The 27,818-nt window shown below is 41.1% G+C and overlaps 1 protein-coding gene across 1 annotated transcript in view; it reads left to right on the plus strand.

Moving 5' to 3' along the window:
- Positions 1-6: 6 nt before the first annotated feature.
- Positions 7-27,818, plus strand: part of LOC104469331 (polypeptide N-acetylgalactosaminyltransferase 9) — a gene marked incomplete at both ends in the record, with an annotated part of 134,173 nt that continues 106,361 nt past the window's right edge. Inside the window, one exon of the mRNA XM_010083791.1 lies at positions 7-220. Within this exon, the coding sequence (XP_010082093.1) occupies positions 7-220 (214 nt within the window). The remainder of the gene's footprint in view (positions 221-27,818) is intronic.

Below are 27,818 nucleotides of genomic sequence, written 5' to 3' on the forward strand. Positions count from 1 at the left end.
AAAACTTTGTTGACGGTGAACATTTTGGTCTTCGTGGGTATCATCCTCTTCTCCGTCTACTGCAGGATTCAGGACCGATCCCAGGAGCTGGTGCAGATCGTCCGAAGCGCAGATCGCCGGGCTAGGAGCCGCGGTACCAAGGTGGGCAGCCTGACCGACAGGGAGTCCATCCTGCAGCGCCTAGACCACCTGGAGGAAGTGGTTTACAACCAGCTAAATGGTACGGAGGGCTGGGAGGGGATGCAGCACTGGTCCCGTGGTGCCCTGTGTCCTGGGAGGGTTCTGCAGGTTGGGGAAGGGCACCTGAAGTGCCTGCCCGCTGGAAGGGAAGCCCAGGTGCTATACAAACAGACCCCACTGCTGAAGTGCTGAAAACAAAGGGAAAAAGGTGGCTGCAGGGTTTTGCTGGTGGGATTTGTTGAGCCTCCCCTCCACTGACTCTTGGTCCAAAGTCGGGACTTCTTCAATAGATGCAGAGTTAAGGAACTCATGGGTTTAAGGACTGGTGGAAGTCCCTGCGAACTGTACCAGGTTTTATAGTTTGCCTGGATAATGGACTCTGCATGGGTAGGTGTTTGTATAGCAAATACACTGTTAGGTTATAGCTGGAAGTTATATACTTAGTCTCAGAACTACTTTAAAAACCTTTTACTGAGTTCTTATCCTATGTATTTTTAATGGTCTATTTGAACATAGCACCCATATGTTTTCTTAATGACTTTGCTATTTTAATTTGATATTATTTTTGGTGAGGAGGGGAAGCATCCACCACATCCTTTTATGACATTCTGTTCAAATTCACCAGCCTTGAAAAATCTTGGTGGGTAAGCAAAGAAGCCTTCCACGGTAGCTAGAACAGGCTAAGCCATAAAAGTTGTTACAGGACAACTAACATTTCATATGTAAACTAAATCTTCAAAACAAGTGTTTGTGTTTGCATAGATTCATAAAGTTTAAATGTGAAATATCAAAGAAGTAAGAATGCGATTAAATACATCAGTGCTTTGGACAAGGAGAGGTTGAAGGAGTGAGCTTTTACAGAAATTTATAATAGAAATGTAACATTTAGTGCCTAGCACCAAATAAAGCTTCTAGTGTATATATGTTTAAGTATACCAAACGTGCTTCTAGGCTGCTTGTGAAAATCTTCCTCGTAACATTGATTTAACAAAGGCTACTGTAGTCTCAAAATGCAGACAAATAGGAGGCTTAGGATAAAGTGTGTTTCCTGTTTCTACTTTCTGAATGACTGTATCGATCCAAGTAGGTTAGGCTGTTACGGTAGTATGCAGTCTATGCCAGCAAGTGTTATAGGACAGGCATCCCCTTCTGTACTCATCTGTGTGAATGGGGAAGAGAGAAAGGGAATGTAGAGCGTGGGTGTCTATCACAAAAATACACATTCGTGAATTAGAAGGAACGTGTTTATGGCTGTGTTTCCTAACCATATTTTGGAGCAGTTTTGAAGAATGTAGGGTTCAAGAGGGAAATCGTCCTCCCAGATTCAGTAAAGCCATAGAGTTTCCAAACTGAATTAGATTAGTCCTCAGGCTATCTCCATTGTAGCTCAACTGAATGGCTGAATGGGGTTTTTTTGTCCCAAATTGATTTGATCTTGGTGGTGTTCATAGGTCAGACTGGGGTAGGATTTACCTGCTCTGGGTTCATCTCAGCGTAGCATCCCCTGGAGAATCAGCAGGAGTCCTTGGTGTACTGGGCAGGCACTGTCACACGCAATGACTGTGGCTTCACTGTGAACAGGAGGCTCCTTGTGAAACATGCCTCTAAGTTGGAGACTTTCATTTGGTTTGTTGGATATGGAACTTCACTGTGAAATTACTTGAACTTAAATGTTATGTTGCTTCTTCAGGTCATAATAAACACTGTAGGCAGTTTCTTCTTGAAAGTTCTTACAGGGGAAAATACAGAAGATTTTTCAAGCTGAACTGTTCAATGAAATTTCCTATTCATTTCCCTTCAGTTTCTCTCTGATACAGTTGTTTTTTGTTTTTTTTTTTATTACAGAGTGGTGCCTTAACACAGACTAATTAGTTCATAATCATTGTAAAAAGATACTTTGTCACTTTCTTTTTTTTTTTTTTTTTTTTTTTTTTCTCTATCCTGTGGCAACAAAACAGAAAAGTCCTAAAAAATTAGGAAGTGCTCCACTGAAATCATCATATTTGCATCACTGTAACTGAAATCAGGATCAAGCATCTATGTTTGGGTTTAGCTCATTGGCATTCTGTTTTTAATATTATGACTCATTACTTATGCCATTAGTGGGCATAATGCTGCTGTGGCAGCATTGAGATTCAAGGGAGCCTGTCTGTGACAGTGCTCTACCGTGTCTCATGGAAAGACTGGTATTACACAAGCACTCTGTCTGCTCTGGAGCTATGCAGCTTCACCCCAGTGTCGAGCAAGGTTTCTCAGGCATTATCAGACATTAAAGCAGTATACGCTGCTTTATGACAAGGTTAGAGAGCCATCTGAAACCTTCTTGGATGTTACTTTTTCATGAGGTGAGTCAAAGTCACTTTTATACAGAGAGACAGACATGGGTAGACAGATTTTATTCATAAGGAATATGAATTCCTTGCATACCCAGAGCTCCTGCAAGTACCAGTGGTTTGAGTCCAGCTCAATGTTATTTGCACAGTAGGTCTCTCCAGATCAGTATTTCAGTTTTTTACCCCCAGTTCTTTCTGTTTTGAGATCAGTAAATTTAGAGCCACCTATTAAGTACCTTATATTTTTGGTAATAAAATCTTAGTGTTCTTTTATTTCATTTGTCTCTACTCTTCGGATTACCAGTCTGAAACTGGTAAGACCTGGTAATATTTTATAGGGACCCTGTTGAAGATCCAGTACAATAGAAAGACACTTCTGTGAGAGCCCAGCACTGCAGCAACAGCCATACAGAATTTTGTTTTTGTCACACTTATTTGTTTTCATGCACTCAGAGAAATGTTATTTGAAAGTGTAACTTCTGCAAGGAAAAATAAACACAGGCAGTGCAAGAGGCAACCTAAAACTGAACACTAGAAAACTTGTAAACTTTTCAGTCCGAATAAAAACTGCACATACAATGACTGTGGAGGTGCATGTAGAACGCAGAGGACCATGCACGAAAGTCAGTAGAAGGCTGCTCCTTGCAATTATCTTTGGCAGAACAGGAATTTTTAGAATAGAATGGATAAGAATTGCCATGATTCCATGCAGAGTCATGCAGACATTCACCCAAACAGTAGTTTTCAGTTGGCCCATGGTTTGGTTTTCTATCAGCTTAGAAAAATACTATTTCTGAAAGCTTTCTTTAGCTCAGCTGCTGCTGTTTTTGGTGGAAGTGAGTGGATGGAGTGTGCAAATGGAAAGGAAAGCAATGAAATGTGTCTGTGGAATTTTCTTGGTGAAACTTTACCTCTTAAATATTTGACTTTGAGTATAGTATTTATTTTGAAAAAGGGAGTTAGTCTAGATCTAGTTATTAATCTATGTATTTTTTTCCATCTTTGCTGTGATATTTCTATTGGTGAATGTGATTTACTGTCATTCCACACAGAACTAAAGCCAGATAGATTTAGTAGCAGTTCATGAAATGACATGATGATAACACTTTGGTATTTTCTTCCTTTGCCTCTATTTTTCATAAAGGGGAAAAAATAAAAAAGATTTTGTTTACTGAATTTTTCCCCTAATCAGTTTTGCATCTGAGTCTGTTACTAATGATTTACTTTAAAGAATTTTTGATGCCCCAACTACAGCATAACCTTTCATGCCAAAAGCAATTGAAGGGTCAGACTACAATTTCACTGTAATTGCCTTTTTCCCTTTTCACTGTCTCTTTCCAGTAATACACAACAATCAATACAGCATGTAATTAGATTTCATTCAATCTGTGAAGATTAAGAGACTTTTCATCTTCTCGTTATGTATGCTCACATCATGTCTTCCTACCCATGTCTTCTACAATCTTCTCTTTGACCTGTTCTATTGCAGATGTGGAGGGATAAGTTTGGAGTATTCCCTTGAATTTGGCAGATTATCATTCTTAACACATCATAATTTGATGTTGCTCTCTTTGGGAAGATTAAATAAAATAGTGATTTCCAGTATGATAAATGGATTTTCTATCGCATGTGCATTTCATGAAGGAGTCTGGGGAAAAAGAGTGGACAATTCACGTAACAGCAGCACACAGGCTTAAAGTGATGGAAATAGCAGGTCCTAGGTGCAGAGGACTGATTCATGCAGACTGTGACTCCTGATTTTTAGGGTATACTGAAAGCAAAGTGATTGCATTTAAAATTCAGCCTGACAATCTGCATACTTAAAAGGTAGAGTAGTATTTTTAAAAAGACAGTTTATTCTTCATAGGCTTGGGGCTGGTTGAAAATAGTTCCAAATTTCCATATTGAGAGTAAGGCTTGGGACTAGGTTGCAAATGAGTCATGTGAATGTCCACATCAGATTTGTCAGAAAGAAGCTTTTATAGCTGGTAACTTTCTGTTGAAGAGTAATTCCTTCGCAGAGAAGAGAGGTAAAGCTGCTTGTGCATGGGGGAAGCGTAAGTGTGACTGCCAGCCTTACATTGAGGACACTGCACCTTCTCACACCTACATACCGATTCTCATAACTATTTCTGTTTCATTTGGTTATGGTCTGATGCTAACATGCATCTGATAAAATTAGCACATAATTATCTCCAAATGCATCAACTTATTTGTGGGGACTGCTCTCAGCCATGTGCTTTCCTTGTGCTGGTGAGAGGGTGGTATCTTCATGTGGTCCCATTTTGTGGATTTTTTTTAAGAAATACAAGGTTGGTCCTAGTGAAGGCAGAACTGAAAAATACCAACTACATTTCCTTTTTCTTTTTTTTTTTTTTTTATGTTAGGCTGCAGTTTATCTGTTTACCACACAGTATATATCAAGTATTTTCAATTGTTCTGGATCAGTTGCTCAAGCTTAGGTAAGTAACCATTGTTACAGGCCTGACCTTCTGTATTGCAAAGTGATGGTCAAGTCCAAAAGACTGATTTCCAATTCACATTGGCTCTAGCTATGTTACTCTTGACTTATGTACCTCAGGAAACTCAGAATCAGTTTTTTCAGGAAGGCCAAGTTTTTATTCCCCAAAATAAGGGAAGAAAACATCATGAGTTGTATTTGGATAGCCCCTTGATAATAAAACATAGTATTTGAGATAGTATTACCCTATTTAGGCACTTTAGAAATAAAAGGTCTAAAGGCTTGGTAGAAAACAGAGAGTAAATCTCTTTTGTTAAATGGGCAAAATTGCATTAATCTCTTCAAAATATTGGCAAATACAAAAAGTATATCTCCAACAGCACATCAGTGATTTTAAAGTTTCTCCCTGTGCTCTGTGTTTCATATACTGGTATCTATATTTTCATGTAATGTTTCTGGGTTTTGCATTTGTAATTTTGCAGAAAGCTTGTTTTGACAGAAAAAAAATTATTTGGTAATTTTATCACTGACTCATTTATTTGTGTAGAACTGTAATCGTTTGTACTACATAGGATTAAAAGCATTGTTTACAGAGGTGGAAAGAACATCTTTGGTGTTGTTTTTGTTGCCTTTTAGAAGGTTCAGTTCAGTTTCTTTCCATTTATTTGTAGATGTGATGAGTTGGAGAAGCAAATATGGGTCTGTCATCTTTTCTAGTGAAGAGCTGCAGTGTGGTAGTTGCACATCTGTAACCACCGTATAGGTTTAGAGGATTAGAAAACCTGACTTTGACTTCATACCCTTGATAGTGGGAGATTAGGTAATTTTCTGAATTTTAGGGGGGTTTTTGTTTGTTTGATTTTTGTTGTTTAAATAAGTAAAGGCAGGTAGTAGTTAAACCAAGAGCATCATTTAAGAAGGCAGTTCCAACCACAGAGTGCATGGCTGTTCTCCAAGGAAATAATAAGATTTATGAAAAGAAGGGAAAGAAATGAGTCATGTTTAACAAATCTTCCTTTTATTAATGCCCCTCTCTAACCTTACTAATGGCCACTCTGTCTCTCTTTCTCAGTGTACTTGTCATGCTTTTTTATTATTGTTATTATTTGTAGGGTTTTACTTGGTAGTAATTTCCATCACTTATTTTAAACTAACAAACTGAAAGGGGAAAAAAAAAAGAAAAGAAAAAGAACCTGTGATGTTCTGGATAACAGGAAGGAAGAAAGCCAACGACAGCAGAGCAGCTTCCAACCTTGTTGTAGTCCTATTGATCAAAACTGTCCTCTGAAATAAGAGAACTCTAGCTTCTGAGAATGAAAACCAGGTAGAAATCCTCCCACTGACCCAAAGTCATCTTCTCCTGAGAGCACAGAGCTAAAGCAGCCAAGTGCTGATCGGTTGTGCATATGACTTGTGTCTGCTCTTCTTAGAACTCAGAGCTGTGGTGCCACAGAAATGTCTGTGAATATCTGAAAAGCTTGTAGGCGGAGGCAAAACCCATTTCAAGGACAGCATGGCAGATGCCGGAAAAGTAAAAATTGTCTTTGTGCCCTGTTGTTTTTATCCTTTCGGGTCTTCTGGAATATACATCCAGGTTTCCCAGACAGTTTTGGAGACAAGCTACGGTGTGACTGACACTTGCTGGTTACTCAGCAAGTCCCAAAGGCTAAAAGAGGAGCACAAAAACTACCTCGAGCAAGGGTATCTCCTGAGCCAAGATTTGCTTGATTTATGGAACAAAAGGGACTAATCAGGGAGCAGTGTGATACAACTTGATCTCAGGTCCTCTCATTTAGCTGGGGTTACTCTGAGTTTAAATGCATGGTAGTACTGCTGGAGACGAAGGTGACAATCTTGGTTCTGTAATTTATTTCTCAGTCTAATCTGGTTGGCTTTCAAGTTCTTGCTTGCAAACTGTCTAATAGACTGAAGAGTATGGAATTTCACCTGGTGAAGATAGCTTCAAAGCTTGGTAGGCTTCATCTTTTCAGTGTTGGCTTACCATCTTTCATTTCCCACAGTATCAGCACTGGTAGCATACAAGAGTGTGGTGTGGATAATCTGTATGATTTCACTGGCCTTTTTTTTTTTTTTTTTTTTACATCTGAACCAGTAGGAAAGGATTATTTAATTCAACAAGAATTCTTCTAAAATAGAGAAGTGAGGATGAGATTACTATTTGTGGCAAAAGGGCTCACTTCATTGTTTGTTGGTCTTGTAGTAAGAGGAAGAAATGGGTGTCCTCAGGATGAAGTCAACCTGCTTGCTGTTTGCCATCAGGCTAAGCTTCTCTTTGTGAGTTCTTGCAAAACTGTCTTGTGCAGCAGATGTAGCTACCTGCCTCTCCCTTTATTTCACTTGGATTACTTGTGAGGAATCTGCTTTCAAGCCAAAGATGAGCCTGGGACCATGGATTGTTTTGTATCCTTGTTGAGGTGAGTCCTTAGTGAAACAGTGCAGTAGAAAAGGGCCGGGTCTGGGAATCTGCCAAATGGCAAAAAGCCTAGTAGTTGGTTGGGTTTTTTTCCAAGTGTGTCCTTGATTACTGGCTTTGGAGGAGAGGGCATGTGCATGGTAGACAGCTGAGGAGACAATAGACCTGATTTTGCTTTGTCATCATGAGCAGCATGGACAGAGATTTCTCAGGGGCTGAAGAGATGTCTAAGTAAATGAGCAAAACATTTTAAGAAGAGGTGAGAAAATAGATTTCTGAATATTTTAAGCCTTGCACCACCTCCTATGGAGCTGTTTTCCAGAAGCCCTTTCATTTGCCACCACTGACTGATTTATACTTTTAATACTTGAGCTGTAATTTGCATGTCATCCTGTGAGAATGGGCAGTGATTAAGAAAACAAAACCAAGAAAAGGGTTTTTGAAACAGCTTCTCTAAGCACCGATACTTAAAAATGGTTCTGTCAGGCAGAGGTATTTAGTGTCCGAATGCTACAGGAGAGGGTTACCTATTTCACAGCATCATTTGGAAATCACACCTCAATAGCCCAGACTCAGTGGATGAAAATACAAAGGAACATGTTGGGCCTCTGGGATTCTTTAGTGCATTTGCTTCAATCTTAACCACCTGAGCTAAACATTGGAGCAAATGCCTCAGAGGCTGCTGTAATGCCAGGATCTCTGTTGGGTTGAATAGCCACTGTGAAATGGTATGGCACTGGCAAAAGCCATGCTATCCCCCAACAGATCCCTGACACCTCCTTCCTCTCTGCAAGGCCGAGACATGTCTGGGGAAAGACGTTGCTGATGTAAAATCCTTTGTTTTCTGTGTGTCACTGGACTCTGCTCCAGGAGGACAACTCCTTGGCTGTACAGACCACTGCCTTCCTCTCTTCAGGCAGCCAGCTGCAGCAGGAGGGAAAGGAGAAAATCTGAGACTGCGTACGTAAAAGTCAGCCATGGAACTCGGTTATCTACCTTCTACTTACAGTTCAGAGCTGCTTATACAGGCAGTCCAGTTGCCTTTGCTGGAGTACTCATGAGAATAAGTGCTCACTAGTGTAAGGGTCTCACACCCTTTATAAGTCATGACTCAAACCGGGTTTGCTGGAGTTGCATTTGAATCACTGCTTTGTACAAGCAGCATAAAAGATCTCCTGATAAACTGATCAGGGAAGAAAATGGATACTGCCAGGTCGCTCTTGTGTGAGTTCTTTAAATATTCAGATACTGTGAAACACAAGTACTGCCTACAGAGGTTCGTGCAGGGTTGTGTCAGACTACGCAGAGATACCCGTGGGGGGTATTGTATCCTCTGTCATAGACTTCACAGGCTCGTGAAGCACAAAGGTGGTTTCTGTGGGGTTACCAATGTGTTACTAGTTTTTGTTCCTGGGGAGAACTGTTAAAAATCACGTCTGTGATACAGTCAGCAGTCATGTTTAGTCAGGAATCTAAGTTAGGTACAGATCTGACATTGCTTTCTAAGCAAACTGCAGATCCTGCCAAGCCCTGCTCTGCTGTCAGCAGTGCGTTGTGTGGACAGTGATGGATAGTGCCAGTTGGATGGGGTAACTTGCTCAAACAGGTTTTTATGCCTGCAGCAATGATCCAAATTCTCCTCAGCTCACCCATGCGCTTAGTCCTATTGGAGTCAGTTGCCTAAATTCATCCATGCTATTGATCCAGCAGCATCAGCACAGCCAGTAGTTAACAGCGTAGTAACGCCAGTAGCAAATTTGGCCAAATGAAGGTACTTTTGCCACAGGATGAACATATATTGGCTAGTTATGATGATGTGTATGTGGTTTCAAGGATGAATTCATGCTGTGTAGCATGGCTGAGAACAGGATTCTTCCTCCTTGAAGGTTTTGGAGTGATTCCCCTTTCTAATATAGATCCGGCGAGCTTTGTGTTTCTACCTCTGACCCCTACTGCTGGAGTCTTTGATCGCTTCTGTGTTTGCACTGTTGGTCTCCAGTTTGCATTTTGCAAAAAGAAGTACACAGACCAGGAGGTCAAATTAGCAGCCTTATCGTGGCTGTCTTGCCCCTGGTATCTGAGCAAGCTTTGTTCAGAGATTGATTTATCTATTTCCACAACACTGCACAGTGCTATCTACCTACCACAGAGCAACACTGAATCCTCTTCTCATACTGTGTCCATCACATATGATGCTGGGAACAGCCTCCCACGCCTCAGCAACTGCCTGTGCTCCCATGGACACGGCTCTCCCATCCCTCAGCCAGTGTCTCCGTGGTAGAAGCCCTTCACTCCTGACTTTTCACACCTGCTTCTGCCTATGACAATTTTTATCTCAGTTTGACAGTGGTGGGCAAATTGGTGCCTAACTCACAGAGTCTAACTGGGATCCAAAACTAGCCTTTTTGTCAAGATTTGATTGAATAAGTATTTTTATTATGCATGTGCAATTAAATGCGTATGGGTTATCAGCATCCTAGTTGAATGCTTTAACTACCAGTGTGTTGTTTAAAAAATGAAAACAAAAGGAGGATCATATAACTTTCACTTTCATGTATGTGAAGAATAAGACCTCTGCTGCATTCTTTAGAGCTGTGGGTCTTTTGTGGGCAGTTGTTTTCAGACTTCAAAGCAAGGATGGGACTCTTCACTCACGCCTTTTCAGCATCCTCTGTTGACTAGCCCCATCCTGAGCCTCAGCCAAAGGTTTGATCTCTCCCTGCAGGGAGAACAGGTCCTTACTGCAGGCACTCAGACTGGACCCCAGATGCTAGCACCTAGGAGTTATCCTCAGTGCATTAGAGCACTTTGGAATGCATCCAAAACTGGAACTTGTGCAAGGTTACACACAGTCCCCCGCTTCCCACTGCCCAGACTAGCATCCTAGCCATGGTACTGCCATACCATTCGCAAAGCAAAAGGGGCTTTGTTCCACGGGAGCTCATTTTTCCTGGAAGATATCCACCATGACGGCTGGAAAGCCCTCTTCTGCAATACTGGATAAATTTGCTTCTCCTTTTTTCTCTGTGGCATTTTTGGTGGGGTGATAGGGTTAATTGGTTGTTTTTCATTTGGATTCTTTATGCTGGTGCTGTATTTTGTTTGGCAATGGGGCCTCACTGCCCTTTTAGAAATTGAATTTATTTTTTCTACAACTCTCATATGCCTCTAGGATGTGAAGCCTTTGTAAATAAAAATGTATTTTTTGTTATATTAACTCATTTTCGGCCAAGTCTTGTGTTGTAGAAAAGATTGGTGGTATTCTTTCCTGTGCATACTGAACTGAAGGCAGTGATAAGACTAAAAATATCCCCAGTTGAAATAGCATTGTGTAACCCAAAGGTTAGTCTTCCTCAGGATTAACTGAACTGGAGGCAGTGATAAGACTAAAAATATCCCCAATTGAAATAGCATTGTATAACCCAAAGGTTAGTCTTCCTCAGGATTAGAATTTGCAGTTGCTTTATAGATTCTTTCTAAAGGCAGATTCCTAGTCAGCCAGCCATGTGTAAAATGAGGCTTCTGATAGCTGCACAATTTTGCATCTGCAAAACAGGCACAAACTTCCTGAGAGGCAGTGATAAGACTAAAAATATCCCCAATTGAAATAGCATTGTATAACCCAAAGGTTAGTCTTCCTCAGGATTAGAATTTGCAGTTGCTTTATAGATTCTTTCTAAAGGCAGATTCCTAGTCAGCCAGCCATGTGTAAAATGAGGCTTCTGATAGCTGCACAATTTTGCATCTGCAAAACAGGCACAAACTTCCTGATGGAAGATGCTGATACCCATTGTGCTGGTGTCAGCTGGCCAACGTGTTCGCGTGTTGTCTGTGTTACAAGTGCTGTGCTGGAGGTGCTGAGCAGGGACTAGGTGTGCCTCTAACAGGAAAAACAGATTTTGCTGCACAGAGACATTAATCCTCAAACATGATGATAGATTGCAGGTGGCTCCATGTAACAGATGGGAGTGGAGTATGAGGTAAGAGCGAGCTGATCATGTTCAAGTTATTAAACAGCCTAATACTAAGCTGCCTAACTGCTGGAATGGTTGGCGCTTACAATTTACACAATAAATGAGTGGGTTTAGGTTGGAAAAATGGGTGCTTGAGTGGTTTAGGTGTTAGCCTGTGTTAACCTTGGGTTTGGAAACCACTTTTTTTTGGTAGTTCAGTTACACAATTTCTGTTTCACATGGAGAATCCCCAGAATCCAGGTCTATGGATTTAGGCTTCTGACTTCCAGCACCATTGCAGGGATGTGGGCAGCCAAATGCTCCACTGGCACCTGCTTGTGTATTTCCTCCTGGTGACCAGTCTTTTCTCACCCTTCTTAATGATCTTTTGCATCTGTAGAGGTTGCAGCTCTCTGAACATTTGAAGAATGTCTTTTGTTTTTTCATTGCTAGTATTTTAGGGAGCAGTGGAAAGATTTGCAGGTATTAATTGGAAATTTCCCATCTTTTTTTGATTTAATATTTGGCAAACTCAGTTGATATCCTTCCTGGAATACTCCTTTCAGTGGAGACCTGAACATGTCAGCATCTGCACTGAACACTTTGCTCTCAGCTGCTCCAGCTATGAATACACAAAGCCAATAATCTTTGATTTTAGACCTGTGCCAGCCTGATCCTCCTCCTGACATAGATCCATCTAGCTCAATGCGTTTTCATTCAAGAGAAAATTAATTCTGGAATGGAAGTGGCTTCTATAATGCTAATATCCAATGGGGTTGTATGTAAAACCTTCTGTAAGAGTCAGCTTGGTACGGTTCCCATATTCACAGCCGCGTTCCCATTTCAGGCTACACAACCCTAAGCCAGGCTGCAGAGAGCCCTCTTAGGTGGGGTCAGGGAATTAAGACTTTCTTCTGTGATTCGTTCTGAACCTGATCTACCTAGTAACTGTATTCTTTGTCTCCCTTTTTCTTTGTCTCCCTCTTTCTATCACCCATTAAAAAGTTCACAAAGTGAGATTTTTAAGCCTTCCTTGCACAGTGAGAAGATTGAACAGGCAGAAATGGAGAAATATTCATGAGAGAACAAAGTCAGGGCCCAACTTTGAAGCTGAGGCGGTGCAGCCTGGCATGCCAACAGCCCCTGCCTGAGTGACGCAGCCTCAGAGAAAGCGTTGATCATTGCAGAGGGCATTTTTGCATATGTTATGGGACTACATGTTTAGGCATCTTCCAGCCTTTTATCATCCTGAAAAGAAGCTGCAGTACAAATGCTGCTGTCTTGGAGACACAGTGGTGGTTATGGGAGAATGAGACCAGTGAAATAATTTGTAAAATCCTGTTTATTAAAGTTGCTTATACTCAATGAAGTAAGCATGGGATTAGTGAACTGGAATCCGGGTCCGTGCACGAGTCGTGCCAGGATTGCTGTAGCCCTAAGGAGGGTGGAGTCCCCATTGCAGCACAGTGCACAACAGGTTATTCTGGGAAAGCCCAAAACACGGTTTGATAATTTGTGTTAATGTAGATTGTTGATAACTATTCTGGACATAGCATACTTATGGCACTGTAGTAGCAAGATCAGAATCAGGTACAAAGGACAGGACAGCTAATGCAGGATCAGCACCAGTTAGAAATGACTGTGTGCCATCTGTGTGATGGTAGGCTGAGATATCCTTTGTACACTGTACTACCAGAAAACAGAACTGGATATTTCTGGATAGAAATTTATTTTAGAAAAATAAGTCAGCATATGATCTTTTAGTTTTGTCCCTGAACTGAAAGAAGATGCCTCTAATCTGTTTGATGGGTGATACTGCATGCCTATGGCTTCTCCGTGCTCGGTATGAGTGTCTCGGCATATGCCTGTGAAACTAGAGATTGATATTTTCAAATATGCTTTGAGAGAAAATGATCTGACAAGCTCCCTATTAAAAAAAAAAAAAACCAACAAAGCACCACAAATAAAAAAACAAACCTGCAAAGGTATTATTTGGCACTCTGCTGATGAATCTGTGTGGATTTGGGATCATACCTTGCTTTATATTCCTTTCAAAGGTAGGGAGGGTAAAGCACCCCTACTATAAAGAATCAGAAGGATTAATTTCTTAATAATTGCCAGGGGAAACAGGCAGAGGTGCATGGAGTGGTGTGTCCTGCTGTCATGGTGCCTCGTCTCTAAGTCTGTATCTCTCTCTTCCCAAGGGAAGAAATGCTAATTTAGTGAGTCAGGCATTTCCATGTGAATTTTCTTTAACATGGTATCTTTACAGGGAAAGTAGTTTTAAATAGGGTCACAGACATACCTCATTATTTCATTAGGAGTTCCCTAATCTGTGACCAAAAAGCATACTGGTTTATCCCTTAACCTGGTTCTCATTGTTGCTGCTAATACCTGACAAGAAGCATGTGTAAGCTCACAGAAACAGAAACTGGGGGCTAAAGGAGCGGCTTCAGTGGTAGCTTTTGAGAAAATATTTAGAGCTGCTGAAATACAAGACCTGGGCTTCGTTTCCAGGTGTGCCTTTCCTTTGCTCTTTACCTGTGGTGCCAGCTCATCTCTCTGCTCTTTTCATCCCCTTCCCTTACCTGTGTCGTCTGTTTAGCTGAGGAGGTCTGAGTCTAGACTAGCCTGTGCAGCCCCTTAACCTCATGATGTTGTTAATCAATGGTATAAATAACAGCCGGATATCCAACAGACCTGGATATTCAGTAATTACCACAATTAATCCTAAAAATAAATCTCTAATTCCTTGAGCAGCAAAAGCAAAAAAGCTGACTTTTGTGTGGGTTGATATCCCCAGGTTGAATTCCTGGGTGGTCTCTAATAGCTGCAACAGGTCCCTTGTGTTTGATCTCTCAGTGAACCTCTTCTCTAAGTAGAAATATTTTAATGACACTTTCTTCCCAGATGTCGACTTTTGTGACACTTGCAGAAATGTAATTTTCAGAGACCTCTGACTGTCTGCCAAGCTTTGGCTGAAATTAGACACAGTCCTCAAAATCCAACGATCAGAGGTGAGGGTGTGAGAGAAGGAAGCAGACTGACAGACAAATGCAGGCAGCATGATCCTGCTAACTGTTTTTTCTTTGCAAACAAGGCTAAAAATCATATTGGTGACAAATGGGATTTTTACTAATTTAAAGAGAAACATGAAAATCAAGTTCTTAGCTTTTAAAGGAACCAGACTCGCATCTTCACATTGAATTCCTCTGCTTGCTCTGTTAATTGGCAATATGTTAATGCAAGCATTTTTTCTTTGCTTTCCTGCTTACTTCAGTTAATAAGTATAGCAGCATGCAATTTCCCTGACAATACACCAGTGCTGCAGGAGAGCCTCCTTTATTTTCAGATTCCTAAAATGGCAAACTTGGGTCCCCCTAGCTTGCCTCATTGCCTTTCAGTAGTGACTGAATAATTAAATCACGCGACAAGCAGAGAAACGATCCTGTGCTGCTCTTTGCTAGAGAGCATGAAGCATGCCCGGCTCCTTGTCTCTCCAGATACCCTTCATGGCCCGGGGGGCTCAGTTTTGGCTTTCGCCAGGACCATTTGGTGCTGGAAAGCTCTTCTTGCTTATGGGAAATGTGGGTTTGACCTGAGGTTTACGCGCAACCAGGTAGCACATCTTTGTGTCCTTGAGGTGTGATGAGTCCAAGCTGCAAGCTCAGACCTCAGTTTTCTGAAATTCAAATTCTGATTCATACCTGTTTCTTCACTGAAGGATCTTCTCCTGTATAAAGGCACATTCTGTCACTGTCTTCATTTCTCTCTTCACGGTGTAATTTACCACCTCGTAATGTAGCCATAAGTACTAACCTGAGTCACATCAGGGGACAGGAACATTCATTCTTTTATGGAATTTCTGCATGAAGTAAAGTAAAGGAAAGCTTCAAGAAAAATTGAGTCTCTGGAAACTTGAATTTCTTTTTACATTACCTTGATGTACACCAGATAAGTGCTATTGCAGTCAGTGGCATTAGGAAGGTAAATCAGCGAAGTCTGATCCTCAATTTCAAAAACTTGTCGGTTGTCTTCATATATGATCTGATTCCATATGCATGTGATAGCTTTAAACACGCTTTGTAGGAGGATCAAAGTAGCATGTTGTTACCGAATGCACCCCACCTTTCTGCAGCCCATTTTGTCTTGACTTTGTCAATTCGTAAAAATACCAACGTGAACAAAGCCAATCTTGTTCATAACAAATTGGGTACTGCAGCAGTGCTGGTTTTTAAAGTGCCTGTAACGGTGGATCGTAGCTTTCCCGCTCCTGGAAGTCTGAGTCAATTTATCTTTATATCAACAATAAAACAGAAAGGGCAGAAATCAAAGCAAGCAATGTTTTTATTACCGCTTTTAAATAAAACATTGTGTCAATATATTTTCCCTAACATTAAATCTTTATTTTCTCAAATTTATTGACAATTGCTATTTATTCTCATTTCTCCTTTCTTTTGCAAAACTATCTCATCCTTTGATTTACTTCCTCTAGAGAATATGGTACCTAATTATTTTTATTTTTCCCTGATTAATCGTATGTTATAAGCTATCCATGCAACATTGTGTCTTTTATTTCTAAACGGGCTTTCTTTATGAATTTCAAGAGGGGACAACTTCCCCTCTAGAGCCAAAACCAAATCCAGGTTCAGCATTTCCTTTAGCAGTAGCAAGGCACTCCAAAACCAAGGATGATTCTCAGCACTGTGGATTTCATCTCCCCCTCCTCCTCTGGATTCTGGGCTGTATTTTTGCTGTTCCAAATGTGTCCAGTGTTTGGTTTTGAACTGACTTGTCCTGCTGGTAGAAAATTAAATCATGTGCATGTTAGCGGTTGATGGCAGGAGGCACTGCAGCCTGGCATTGAGAAGCAAGGCACAGCTGTAGTGTATATTGACACAAGATATGAAAATCAAGCGAAGGGAGGAAAGAGGAGGAAAAGCACAGATGTAAGTTCTGTCTCAAACCAAATTTCCAAGCCAAACTCCCTGAGAGGTGTCAAAGATGTGCCTGAAAAAGAAGCACACAAACAGAGTTCAAGAAAAATACACATATCTACAGATGTAAAATAGGCAGTCTGTCAGGAAAATGAGTATGTGTTGAAGCCAGCCATCAATATTGCTGTGCAGTGATGCAGAAGGAAAGTATGTCACCTTTAAAGAGCCTAGAAGGCAATACAACACTGAAAGGAAAACAGAGGAATCAAGGGTCTCTCTGGCTCCTGTCAAAACCAGTATCCAAATTAACTGATTTTCAGGTGTGGGCCCTTGAAGAGATCTAACAGAAGGATTCAAAATCTCATGTTGTCAGTGGCAGCTGATCCCTTCTACCATCTGCTCCCAAGGAGAAATGCCTGATGATAAGATAGAGAGGCAGCAGATAGAGAACTAGCACTGCTCGGACAAAACTGGGGACATTTTCACATCATTTGATTCCCTCATGGCCAAAAAAGACACCAAACAGTGATTCCTGGAGCACAGAAGGGAGAACAGGGGACATAGCCAGCAGGTCTGTAGGTGTTGTGTTGTCTCTTTATTGGAGTTGCATTGCCAGAGGTGAGCTTGGTGACGAACTTCACAGTGGTGGAAAATTGAGATCCTACTTTCAAGCATTATGTGATTCTGAGTTCCAGCAGCTACTACCTCTGGTTTAATGCTGTCATCCTCTGCTGTGTAAAATGGGTTGGACAACTGAGAGCTTTTCAGCCATACAAATGGCAAGTGGTGTATGTGTCTTTGTTACTGGGAAAGCTGTCTGTGTGATTATGTTAGTTTAATTTAATAGCAGGCTGTTTAGGTAAATGAGCAGGGAGGCATACGAATGTCTGCAAATAATGTAGAGCATGATTGCAAAATGATGCTGCAGGAGATGGGCTTGTCTGGCCCTTATTGAGAGCTCACCAAACACCCTTGAGCAGGGAGAGGAGAGTCTTGCTTAGTCTTGTACACAATCCCTCGGAGACAGAGCGGAGTCCCAAGGGTGCCTGACTGAAACCTGGGCTGAACAGAAGTAGTTTGGCAGGCTTGGCAATGTCAGATGTGATACAGCCTTTGGTTAGTTCAGACTTTAATATTGGCACAACAGAGTCGAGAGTAGTACAAGCCTACATAGGACCTAAAGTTAGATAGATATGTTTTTTTTACAGCTTCCTTGTATTTAAAGATAATTTCTTCCTTATGGAGCCTTACCCTGTGGGATTTACTGCTGTAGTTGAGCTGGTCTGAGAAGAGGCTGGTCAGGGATTTCTCATCCAGAATTGCATCAGAAATCAAAGGGGTATTTTTAATGGTTAGAGATAACACAGTCAGTTCTGTAGGTGCAAGGAAATGTCACTGCATCCAATAGCATCTTTTCAGTTGTGAGCTCCATCCTGTCAGACCTTTGCTCAGAACTCCCTTCCTGCAACAGTCCACCGCTTCCCATCCCTACCTGTGATTCACACAAGATAAGTCCTTGTTTTTCAGAAGATCTTTTCCTCGTTTATGACATGAAAGCCCTTTAACTTGGTTTGGAGCAGCTTGTTCCTGAATCTAATTAAACAGCTGCGAAGTTTTAGCTCTTGCACCTTGGAGCTTTTCAAGGAGAAGCTCTTTTCCCTTTCTCTAGAGTGGCTCTGTTATAATTTTAATGGTTACCTTCCCCAGGAGTTCTCACCTCTGTTTCCCTGGAAAAATTAAAGAAAATCTAATATATTGATACAGATGATCTATTTCATGTGAGTCAGTGTCACTCTGACCGTGACAGTAGCAGAGAATTCATTGCTGCAGGAGGCCATTGAATCCAATATTAGTGGCTGGGCTTTTAAAGGGCACTGGGTAGTTTTAAACCCTGTTTCTACCTGTCTGAGTTAAGATAATGAGGGTAATCCAATATTATGCTTCAGGGCTTTAGTTACCTGCCTATGGGCTTCAGAAGGGAACTCTGCTTCCAGCGACTGTGCAGAGTTTAATTGGCCAAGTCCTTTATGATTTGTGTTTCGTTTCCTCTGAAGCCTCAGGTATTGGCTACTGCCAGAGGCCAGATACCAAACTGATGACACTCAGATTTTGTCTCCTTTTAATATCAGTGGGCTGCCGGGCAGCTACACCAACATTTCAGCTCCCCTGCTCCCAACTCCAGATTTTATGCCATCACTGGAGGAGTTTTCTGGCTTTCCTCCAAAGTCCTGAAGAGAAAAATCCATTTTATATGTTTCACCAGCACAAACCACAAGTCATCTGGGGTTTTAAAACTTCTAGAAGAATCTTGGCTTCTGTTATTTATTTAAAGAACACAAACTGATCTTTCTCTGTGAATGATCTTTTTGAGCATTAAAATGAGATTTAAAAAAAAATTATGCATATGGGGTAAGGTCTTTTTTTTTGCTACTCAAAATGTAAGTTTAAAATATATATCATATAGATCTTCCTTGCTTAAGGATCCCTGCTCTTTAGGAAATTGATTTTTGTTTATATCAAGGCTCTGACAAAACTCTCTGGCATCTCTCTTCTTATCTATAGGTTTGGGATCAGTGTCCTACTTCACAAATGAGCTTTTATCTTCTTCTCCAGTGGTCTGTGTAGATCCTGTTTCCTGGTCCTTCCAATCATCTATCTGTTTATCTCATCCTGAATTATCTGTTGTAATTAGAATACATTTTCTCATCTCAAGGGGAAACCAGCTCCAAATGAGTATTCTATAAAAGCAATTACTTTTGATATTAGATATCTGTACATAAAAACACAGTATTTCTTCCAATTAAAAAGCACTAATGAATTTTGTGTCTAGAGAGGGAGTAGCCTACGCAATGCTACTGTTTCTGCTAAGCCAATGAAAAAAAAATTAGGGCTGTAAGAGGGCTGATGAAGCCAGCAGTGACACATGTGCCACGCCTTTGAATAGCAGGTCAGGGAGAGAAGAGGGCTGTGCAAGGACATATGTTCCATTTTTTCCCCAGTAGGCATATTTTATACATTGATGGACTTGATCATTCTCCACAATGTGCCAAGACAACTAACACAGTTTTTCCTGCTACACTAGACTCCTACACCTGGTCCTCCATTACATATTTTTCTTTAGATTTCCTCAGATATTCCTCTCTTTTTTCCTCAAAGTCTCAAGTCATGCACTAGGAATCTTGCATTTAGCATGGAGCAGCTTTACCAGAGGTCTCCATGGACTCCTTCCCTCTATAGACAGAGGAGGAGTTGTGCTGAGCCTTCCCAGTGGGAATCCTGTCTTACATCTATCGGAACTGCCATCTTTCATCATCTCAAAATAACCTGAATGAGTGGGGAGCTTTTATCACAAGCTTTTCTACAAAAGGAATAATTTCAGAAACATCTTGATGATGTTATATTGGAGAAGACTATAAATCCTGTCGCTAGGTTACTTTCCCATAGGAATCCTCTCCTTTTCATCCCCTAGAAGCCATCTGTATATGGGGGGCACATTGGGATCAAATCTGTTCAATGGGGTAGAAAATAAGATCCTCCAGTGGGCTATGGAACAACTTGTTTTCTTGCTATTATGACAAGGATGAAATCCACAGGCCACTGCTGCAATGTGACCTCTGCCTCTCCTACTGATCCATGTTGTCTTGCTGTCTTCTTCCCTGATTATCTTCCTGCATTTGTTTCTTGTCTTCAATGTTGATATCAAGCTCTTTGGGGGAGGAACTGTCTGTCTTTGCTTGTGTAGCATCTGCTATAATTGTCTCCTGAACTAGACTATATGCTATGAAAATACTCAGAAAAAAAAACTCAACTGTCCTGGTAGGGCTTATGATAAAGGGTTTAAGGAATAATGCATCACTATGGTGGGGGCAGAGTGTGTAGGATGGAGTAAGGGTCAGCTTCCAGCCCAGAGGATGGTAACAGCCCTGGGCATTTTTATGGCATCTTCCATCTAATGTGCTTTGAGCACTTGACAGATACTCATAGGCTGTGCCTCAGAGTGCTCTCTGCAGCCAGGACATGTCCCTGTTTTAAAGAAGAAGAAGAAACATAGGGCATAAGGGGTTGGATATTAGTTGTCTTTCCAGATAATTTGACCTAATCTGCACCATTTCCCAGGCTCCTGATTCTGCCCTCTCTCTGCCCGACTGGCTTCTGTGCACAGAAAAGGAACAGCCCACCTGCAGGCAGAGCTGCCAAATCACTTCATCCCTGCACCGTCACCGAGCAGTCTTCTCACAGACAGGTGTCTTACAGGATGGTCAGTCATCTGTGGGTGAAGGTTGAGAAACTCTATCCAGGCTTCCATCTGGAAGGGTCTGGAGATGAGGTCATGGTACAAAAGCACTGCACCTCCTAGTTTCTAGAGCCAAAAAGTTATGCATCAAGTGCTTCAGCTTTACAGGTGATTCTATTTTTTTCCTTTTCAAACTGTCAGCCACAGGATACTGTTTGTCTTCTCCCTGGTATGTCTTCAGAGATACTTGGGGCTGATACTGGATACCAGGGGAGATAAATCTTTCAAGCAAGGATGCAACAAACTTAATTGCAACTATAAGAAATAGGACTGACTTTTGGATTTCAGATAAATGGAAGTGCTAGAGCCGTTTAAATTGGGTGGGGTTTTGTTTGCTAGTCTTTTCTCTGCAGAGAGTAGAAAACTGTGTCCCCACAGAGTGCAATTTGGTGAATGTTTCTGTATGTAAAACTAAATTGTGTCCACATACAGTATTCCTTCTAGCTCAGAAAGTAAGTACCTTTGATATGGACAAAATTCAGATCAGATCTCTGGGCAGCAAATCTTACATATTATGTAGGCTTACTGCGGGATCATGGTAGGAGAAACTGATTTGGGATATGGAAAGTTGGGATATGTAGAAATTAAAGGCTAGACTCTATTTAACATTTAGATTGAATCATGAGCTAGACACTGCTGACTTATGCTGCATACTACTGTTTGCAAAGCTGACTGAAACAGGTCAAAGAGTGAAATAGTTTCAAGTAAGATTTTTTTCTGGATATTATTGATCCTTGCGCTTGCAAGTGCAAAACGATTTTACTTTTCTAGGTTTTATTTTGGTGCACTGAGATGCTCATGTATTCAGCAAATTTATGCCTATGGGAAAAAACATTTTTTAATATATTCTCCATGGCAATAATCGCAGAGAGCTACTCTTTAGCTATGGTAACTTCTTCATTAACGATAGTTTGTGCAGTATTTATGGGAGTTAAGGAAAGAGGCAGATACCTGGTTTTGGCAAAATGTTGCATGGGATTTTTTGGCAAAAATGAAGCATACAGCATGGGAGAGGGAGGAAAAAGAGAGCACATGGTGTGAAACTTGCTCAGCATTTTGGCAGGGCCGGGGTAGTATCACAGGATGGAGAAAGCCCATTCTACATGTGATGCTGTATGATACTACCTCACACCACCAGCTCCTGCTGATATCCCAGGGAAGCACTAGACAGAAGATGCTTCAGCTTTTGCCAGAGTAGACCTGGGTTAGAAACTGAGGGAGGCTGCTTTTTAATTCACAAATTAATCACAACAGGACAAGATTTCAGCAGTCACCAGTTTTGTTTTCTGCCTCCATCACCATATCACGTGCAATCCTGGGGCAAGGCACTGTTTATGCGGTTGAGCCTTTCTCTGATGTAAATATGTCATTTTGGAAAACTTGTTCCTCTTAGTCATTTTTAGGGATCACTAAAACGGAGCTATAAACAGCAAGACTACTGGTGAGCTGAGACCTTTTGCTTAGCATTGAACAGCTCGCTCATATTGCTCTTTCTTCCTCCTCCTCCAACCAGCTGCTTTTCTTGTGCATCTGCTTCGCTCTAACACGTACTGTTAACTCCTGAAGGAGGAAGACCAATTTTTTCCTCCATGCCCACAGATATGCCAGTCAGTGAGGCTGTTATCCTCATCTGAAGTTTCTAGTTGCACCGGAGCAAGATTACAAAATTAGCACAACACAGTGATTCAAGATGGAAGCACTTGGGCTGATTCATCGGATGCAACTAATTTAATACCTGCTTCCAAAGGATGGCTTTGTATAGAACTAGCTTAAAAAAATGTTGTAAGCTGATTCTTGTTTTAGCTATGTTATTGGACCTGTTCCAGAGTCTATGAACATTTTTCTTTTCTTTCAAAAGATATAACTGGAAATGCTAAAAGTCAGCTTTGTCAGTCTATGTAAGGTTGCTATTGCCCCTCAACTCTTTTTTTTTTCTTGTTAAACTAGGATCTAAAGATTTTTATTACCTTGCAAGGTTTGCAGGGTTGTTTTCAACTGAGAAATCAGAATTGGAAAGAAGCAACTGTTTTGCTGATAAGTTTTATGTTTCCTGTTTAAAAGAGAGAGAAGTGTTTCAGGGGTCGCAGGTAAAACTGCTGGGTGACTGTGCCAGTTTTTTTAGAAGGAAATGTTTTATTCTCTGCTTTTAAGATGCTATGAAGCAGAATAACTTCTCTGTAGTTATTCAAGAGTGCAGATGATGGTCTAAGTGTCGGTAAAGCTCAGAAGTTTGGCTTTGGAGCCTTCTCAACCTAAGACTGAGACAGGTGTGAGCAAGGGCATTTCAGAGATGTTGCAGCGGTTCTGTCAGGGCTTACTGAATCTGGTGGCACTGGTGATGGAGCTGGCTTGTGATTGTGCCCAATATTGCTGGTACCACCTGGGCAGAGTTTTGATGAAACTGAGATGAGGTGTGGAAGCAGAGCCGCAGCTGCTGACGGAGAGCTGGCTTTGCCAGAAGTGGCAGGAAAGCCAGGAAAAGGTTAAGAACAGACCTGTGCAATTGTGAATGTGGGTGCATAATCATTCTCAGTTGCTTATTTTTATTTTGAATTGGCAAAAGGTTAATTACATCTGAGAAACTTGGCTGAACCTGATTTACAGCTGCCTGTAATTGTGTTGCAAATTAAAAAAAAAAAAATAGGCAAAATAATCACAGATGTAGTTTGATCTTGCTTTTGCCATAGATTCTCGCATAAATCTCTTCAGTAATTTTCCCATTGTGACAAGGTTTATGGTGAAAAATAGAAGATCTCTTTTCTTCCTGGAAAATTATGCATCCTGCAGACTGATGAATCTGGTTAAGAAACTAAGACCAGTTCATTCTGCTCTCCATTCTCCCAGCAATTTCTGTCTCACACAGAAATCTCTGCAGTGAAAGTGATAAATCAGAAATGAATGACAGACCCTAATTATTTGTGACCTCATTGTCATCTGCAGTATTGAACTGGGTATGACTGATCCCAGCGTATGGGTTGTAGGTCCTTTTAGTCTAAAAATGTAAAATAAAGACAGCTTTAAAAATACCAGCTCACTGGGCATTACCCCTGTTTTTCCCTCTCTCCTCTCTGCCCATCACCCTTTCAAAGCCACAGGGTTCCACTGTCAGCAATGCTGCTGTACCCTGCCCACAATGATTTCACAAGCCATGGAAAAATGGGTGAAATGGGTGCTGGTGAGAGCCATAGGTAGCTGACTCAAAGATAAGAGGAAGATCTGGAAGCCTGGAAGCTTAAAAAGAGGAAAACAGAAAAGTGCTATCATCGGATCTGCCTTGGTTAAACCCCAGATATATGCTGGAAGTTGAACCAGAAGCACTTCTCCATCTGTCTTTTCTAGGTTTAATACTGCTCCCCATTGCTGGAGGACCTAAACAGCCAGTATATAACATCAATAGTAGTTGCCTCTCTGCTGAGCAGCAGTATTTCCAGAAATGTATCCCCTTCCCTGCTGTTCCAGTAAGCAAGACCTGTGAGAATGAATTTTCCTAAGAGCTGTCCCTGGAGGCTGTCTGGGTTTTTGCTGAGCAGAAAATTCCCAGGCCCTAGGGCACAAATAACTTGTTCTTTGCTGACTCCCTGTCTTTGGCAGCCCCCCATGCATCCTGTGGGAGCACTGCTGTAGAGTAGTCTGTCCCCCATGTCCTCCCAGATGTTCACATGCTGGAAGGTCTCTGATGAGATGATCCTGCTCAGTGGTCCCAGATTGTTGTGATGAGGACCTGGAGGATGTGGTGGAAGATGCTTCTTGGTCACCAGCAGCCTCTGCTTCAGCCAAACCTGGGGGGACACTGTCTCCCATCACCTGCCTCCTGATCCTGTCTTTTAAGTCCAACCTTTTTTTTTTTTTTTTTTGAGAAGATGCTGCTGATCTGGCACCCCTTTTCTGTTTTTTTTCACAAAATGCTGGCCAATGCAGATAACTGTGCATTTGGGGGTTAGCAAGTTATAATCTTGACTTAGGTAGTCACGGGGCGAAGCACTCTGTTGAGGAGACATTTGCCGAAGCAACAGGTGATCCTTTGAGATGAAAAATGCTGCGCAAGTGTTATCCTACGTGAGACATGGGTATATTGTGCCTGGCTGACCAGCCATGCATTGAAGAACATTGCCTGTAATTGCTGCATTTAACACACACACATGTATATAAAATACACTATATTAATTATTCCTAAGAACTTCTAGAGACACTTTAGTGCTTTTCTTGTGGAGTGAAGCAATGTGATAGCATTTATTTAATTGCTGCTATATACTGGTCAATGTTACTGCATTGCTATAATAGCTGTCAGACTAAGCTACAATCCGGGTAATGAATGGGGAAAAAAACCTCCCAGTAATATATTCTGAGAGTAAGTCAGACATACGATGACTTTTTCCTAGAACAAGATCAGATTATCAGCATGAAGAGCTAGAATATCAGATTTAGGAAAAAGATATATAAAATAATTGTCATTATGCATGGTTTGGAAGGCTATCTAATTGTCTCATAAGAAAAATAGCAAAGTGCTTGATGCTTCCTGGGGGTTGAAAGTTTCATTCCTCTGTTACTTGTGTTATAAAGATGCAATTGTTTTGTTCTGTAAACTGCAAGACCATATAGCATAAAGAATAAAGTTTTCAACTACTGGAATTAAATTGTTGCTTAAAGTCAAATGAGCACAGCACAGCTTGGAGACCCTTTCATCAAAGCAGGTCAGTTAACTTTAATGAAGTCGTCTTCAATTTGCTTTGATGTAACATCAGAACCCAGCTGATTCCAAATGATCAGCAAGTGAATTTCCACATCGCAGTCTTTCAGGGATATAGGCTTTATGAAATGTCTAATTTTCAGGATTCTTTAACTTCTAAAGTGCCTAATTTGACTCCCTTTTAATGAGGCCTGCTTGTGGGTTTTTGGTTTGGTTTTTTCTTTTTTTTTTTTTTTTTTCTTTTTTTTTGAGGGAACTGCTGATTTTTCTCTGAAACTGAGCCCTCCTTTAAGATGCCGTATATTGGCCAAGTAAAGCACAGGCACACAGCATCACTGCTTGCTATTAGTGTCTAGACTGTATCATGCAGGAAGATTAGGCTGCTGTGTTTTTCCTTTTGGATGGGGAGAGATTTAGAGTCTCAGACATGTAATTTCTGTAATTATTTGAGCAAGGACTAGTTGTCAGGCCAGGGCTGGCAACATTATGCCCTTCTGTTCTAATTTTTCGAAAGGAAATAATATTAAATACTAAAGCCAGTCAAAGTGCCAAATAGCCTCTTATCCTAAATTGGAACAAAAGGGACAAATGTTACAATTGCCTTCAAATGAAGCTTCCTGTAATATTTTCACAACTATTTAATGTGTATTGAAGTGTTTAACTTAGTATGGTAAAAGAATTTCGATTGTTTGAAAACACTAACTTCAACACAGCTCTTGAAGAGTATTAGTCATGTTTCAGCAGAAACTGACTGTCTTATTCTCTACTTTTCCTGCAGAAAATTGTTTCATTAGAAAATCCAAATAATCCTTCTTAAATACCCCAAAATATCACAATATCATATTTTCTACTTACAAATTCCTTCTTTGCATGACCCAGTTGGAGACATGAGTATTATCAATTCCTAATTGTGAGCCTCCTTTGTGCTAGTTTCTCCCTGTCCCTGCAGAATGCAGAAGTATAATACCAGCTGCAGGCTGATCGCTTGATGCTAACCCAGTTGCTTCGTGATGATTGCTACAAGCAAGAATGGAAGGTACTCAAACATTTTTGAACCAGTTTTAGTGGAAAAAAAGATTCATAAGGTACATTTCAATGAAGAAAAGTGAGCAAAAAAGAGTGGTTTGTGGTGTATGACGTAAATCAGTTTTTAGGGGCAAAAATATTGTTTTCCAAGAGATCACATCAAGCTAATGTTAGTCATTCAAAGTAGGAATTCTTGGTGTGCTTGTACATTAATAGCAAACTGTAGGCATCATAATATTTGTAATAATTAATGCAGAACCAGTCAGGACTGCACTGGAGAATGGCAACCAGTGTTGTAAGTCCTATCCAGACTCAGCACAGTCCATTCTGTCTCTTAGTAAGCAGCAATTCAACCCGGTGCTATGATTTGGATTTGTCTCTGAGTGAATTGCTACCAGTATAAGTCAGCAGGAGATTTTGACTGATGAACTAGCTTCTATCGGCCAGAAGTTTGGACAGCAGAGACACAACTCCGTTCTTCCATTTGCCTGAAAATGCAGCTGGGCAAAGATTCATGCGGCCAGCCTAGTATCCCAAGAAAGACTCTCACCTACTTCTGCACAGAGGAGGAGCGTGGCTGAGACAAGCATGCAAAAATTTTCTGAATGCTTCTGTGCATACCTGAAGACAGTTTAATGAATTCAAGAATAATATGAGACATGAATGAAAACTATATAGATATTTGAAATAATTATAGTAATCTTTGGAAACCTCTAGCTTACTTATTACTTTGCAGTTGTTGCATTAGGCCCAAGTTCTCTAGGATTTAATGACTTGTGCTGGTAGCTCCTTGTTATTGTGGTTTTTGGTTTTTAGCAGGAAGGTGATGAGCAGGAATAGGTGCTCTGCCATCCTACTGGGGCTTGAGTCAGTCCATCTCAACTGGTTTCTTTACTTATCCTTGTACATTTTGAGACAGAACGAGCACTTTCCTATTTGTCTCCTGGGTTAGTTCCATACCTCACTAGAGCAAAAGCTGTTTGGGAGAGGAAGACAGCTTGGCTGGCCTGGGAGGAAGAGCAGTCATTAAACAGCAGGAGGGCTCTGTTTCACGTTACCAATGTTGGGGAATAAGTTATCAAAGGCTGTCCAAGATCCTAGCTTGTCAGTGTGACTGACTGCAGAAGAGAGCTGTCTTCTGATAGCACGTTCCCTTGCCTTGAGCATACCTTGCATTTTTCCTGGCATTTTGCTTCACTTACAGCTTTGAAGAAGTTCATTATTGATTAAGCATCAGTATCAATCCCCGTAGCTTGGTGCTTTGGTGTATTCTCTCTGTGTCCCAGTAATACAATACCTTAGAAAAATATGCTGTTTTGAAGTTTCATCTTTCTACTTTCCCTTCACGGATGCGGGGTTTCTGCTTGTGCCTCTGTTCGATCTCCTTTGCTAGTGAGCCCTGAAGCTCACCTCCCACACACACCTATAACGAGACCATGGCTGCGTGAGCCTCCTGTTTTCCCTTCTTTTCAACAACTCACTCGACTTGAATGCTTGCAGCTGTCTGAATTTT

This window comes from Pterocles gutturalis, unplaced genomic scaffold, assembly GCF_000699245.1.
Source record: "Pterocles gutturalis isolate BGI_N339 unplaced genomic scaffold, ASM69924v1 scaffold8360, whole genome shotgun sequence".
Lineage (NCBI taxonomy): Eukaryota > Metazoa > Chordata > Aves > Pterocliformes > Pteroclidae > Pterocles > Pterocles gutturalis.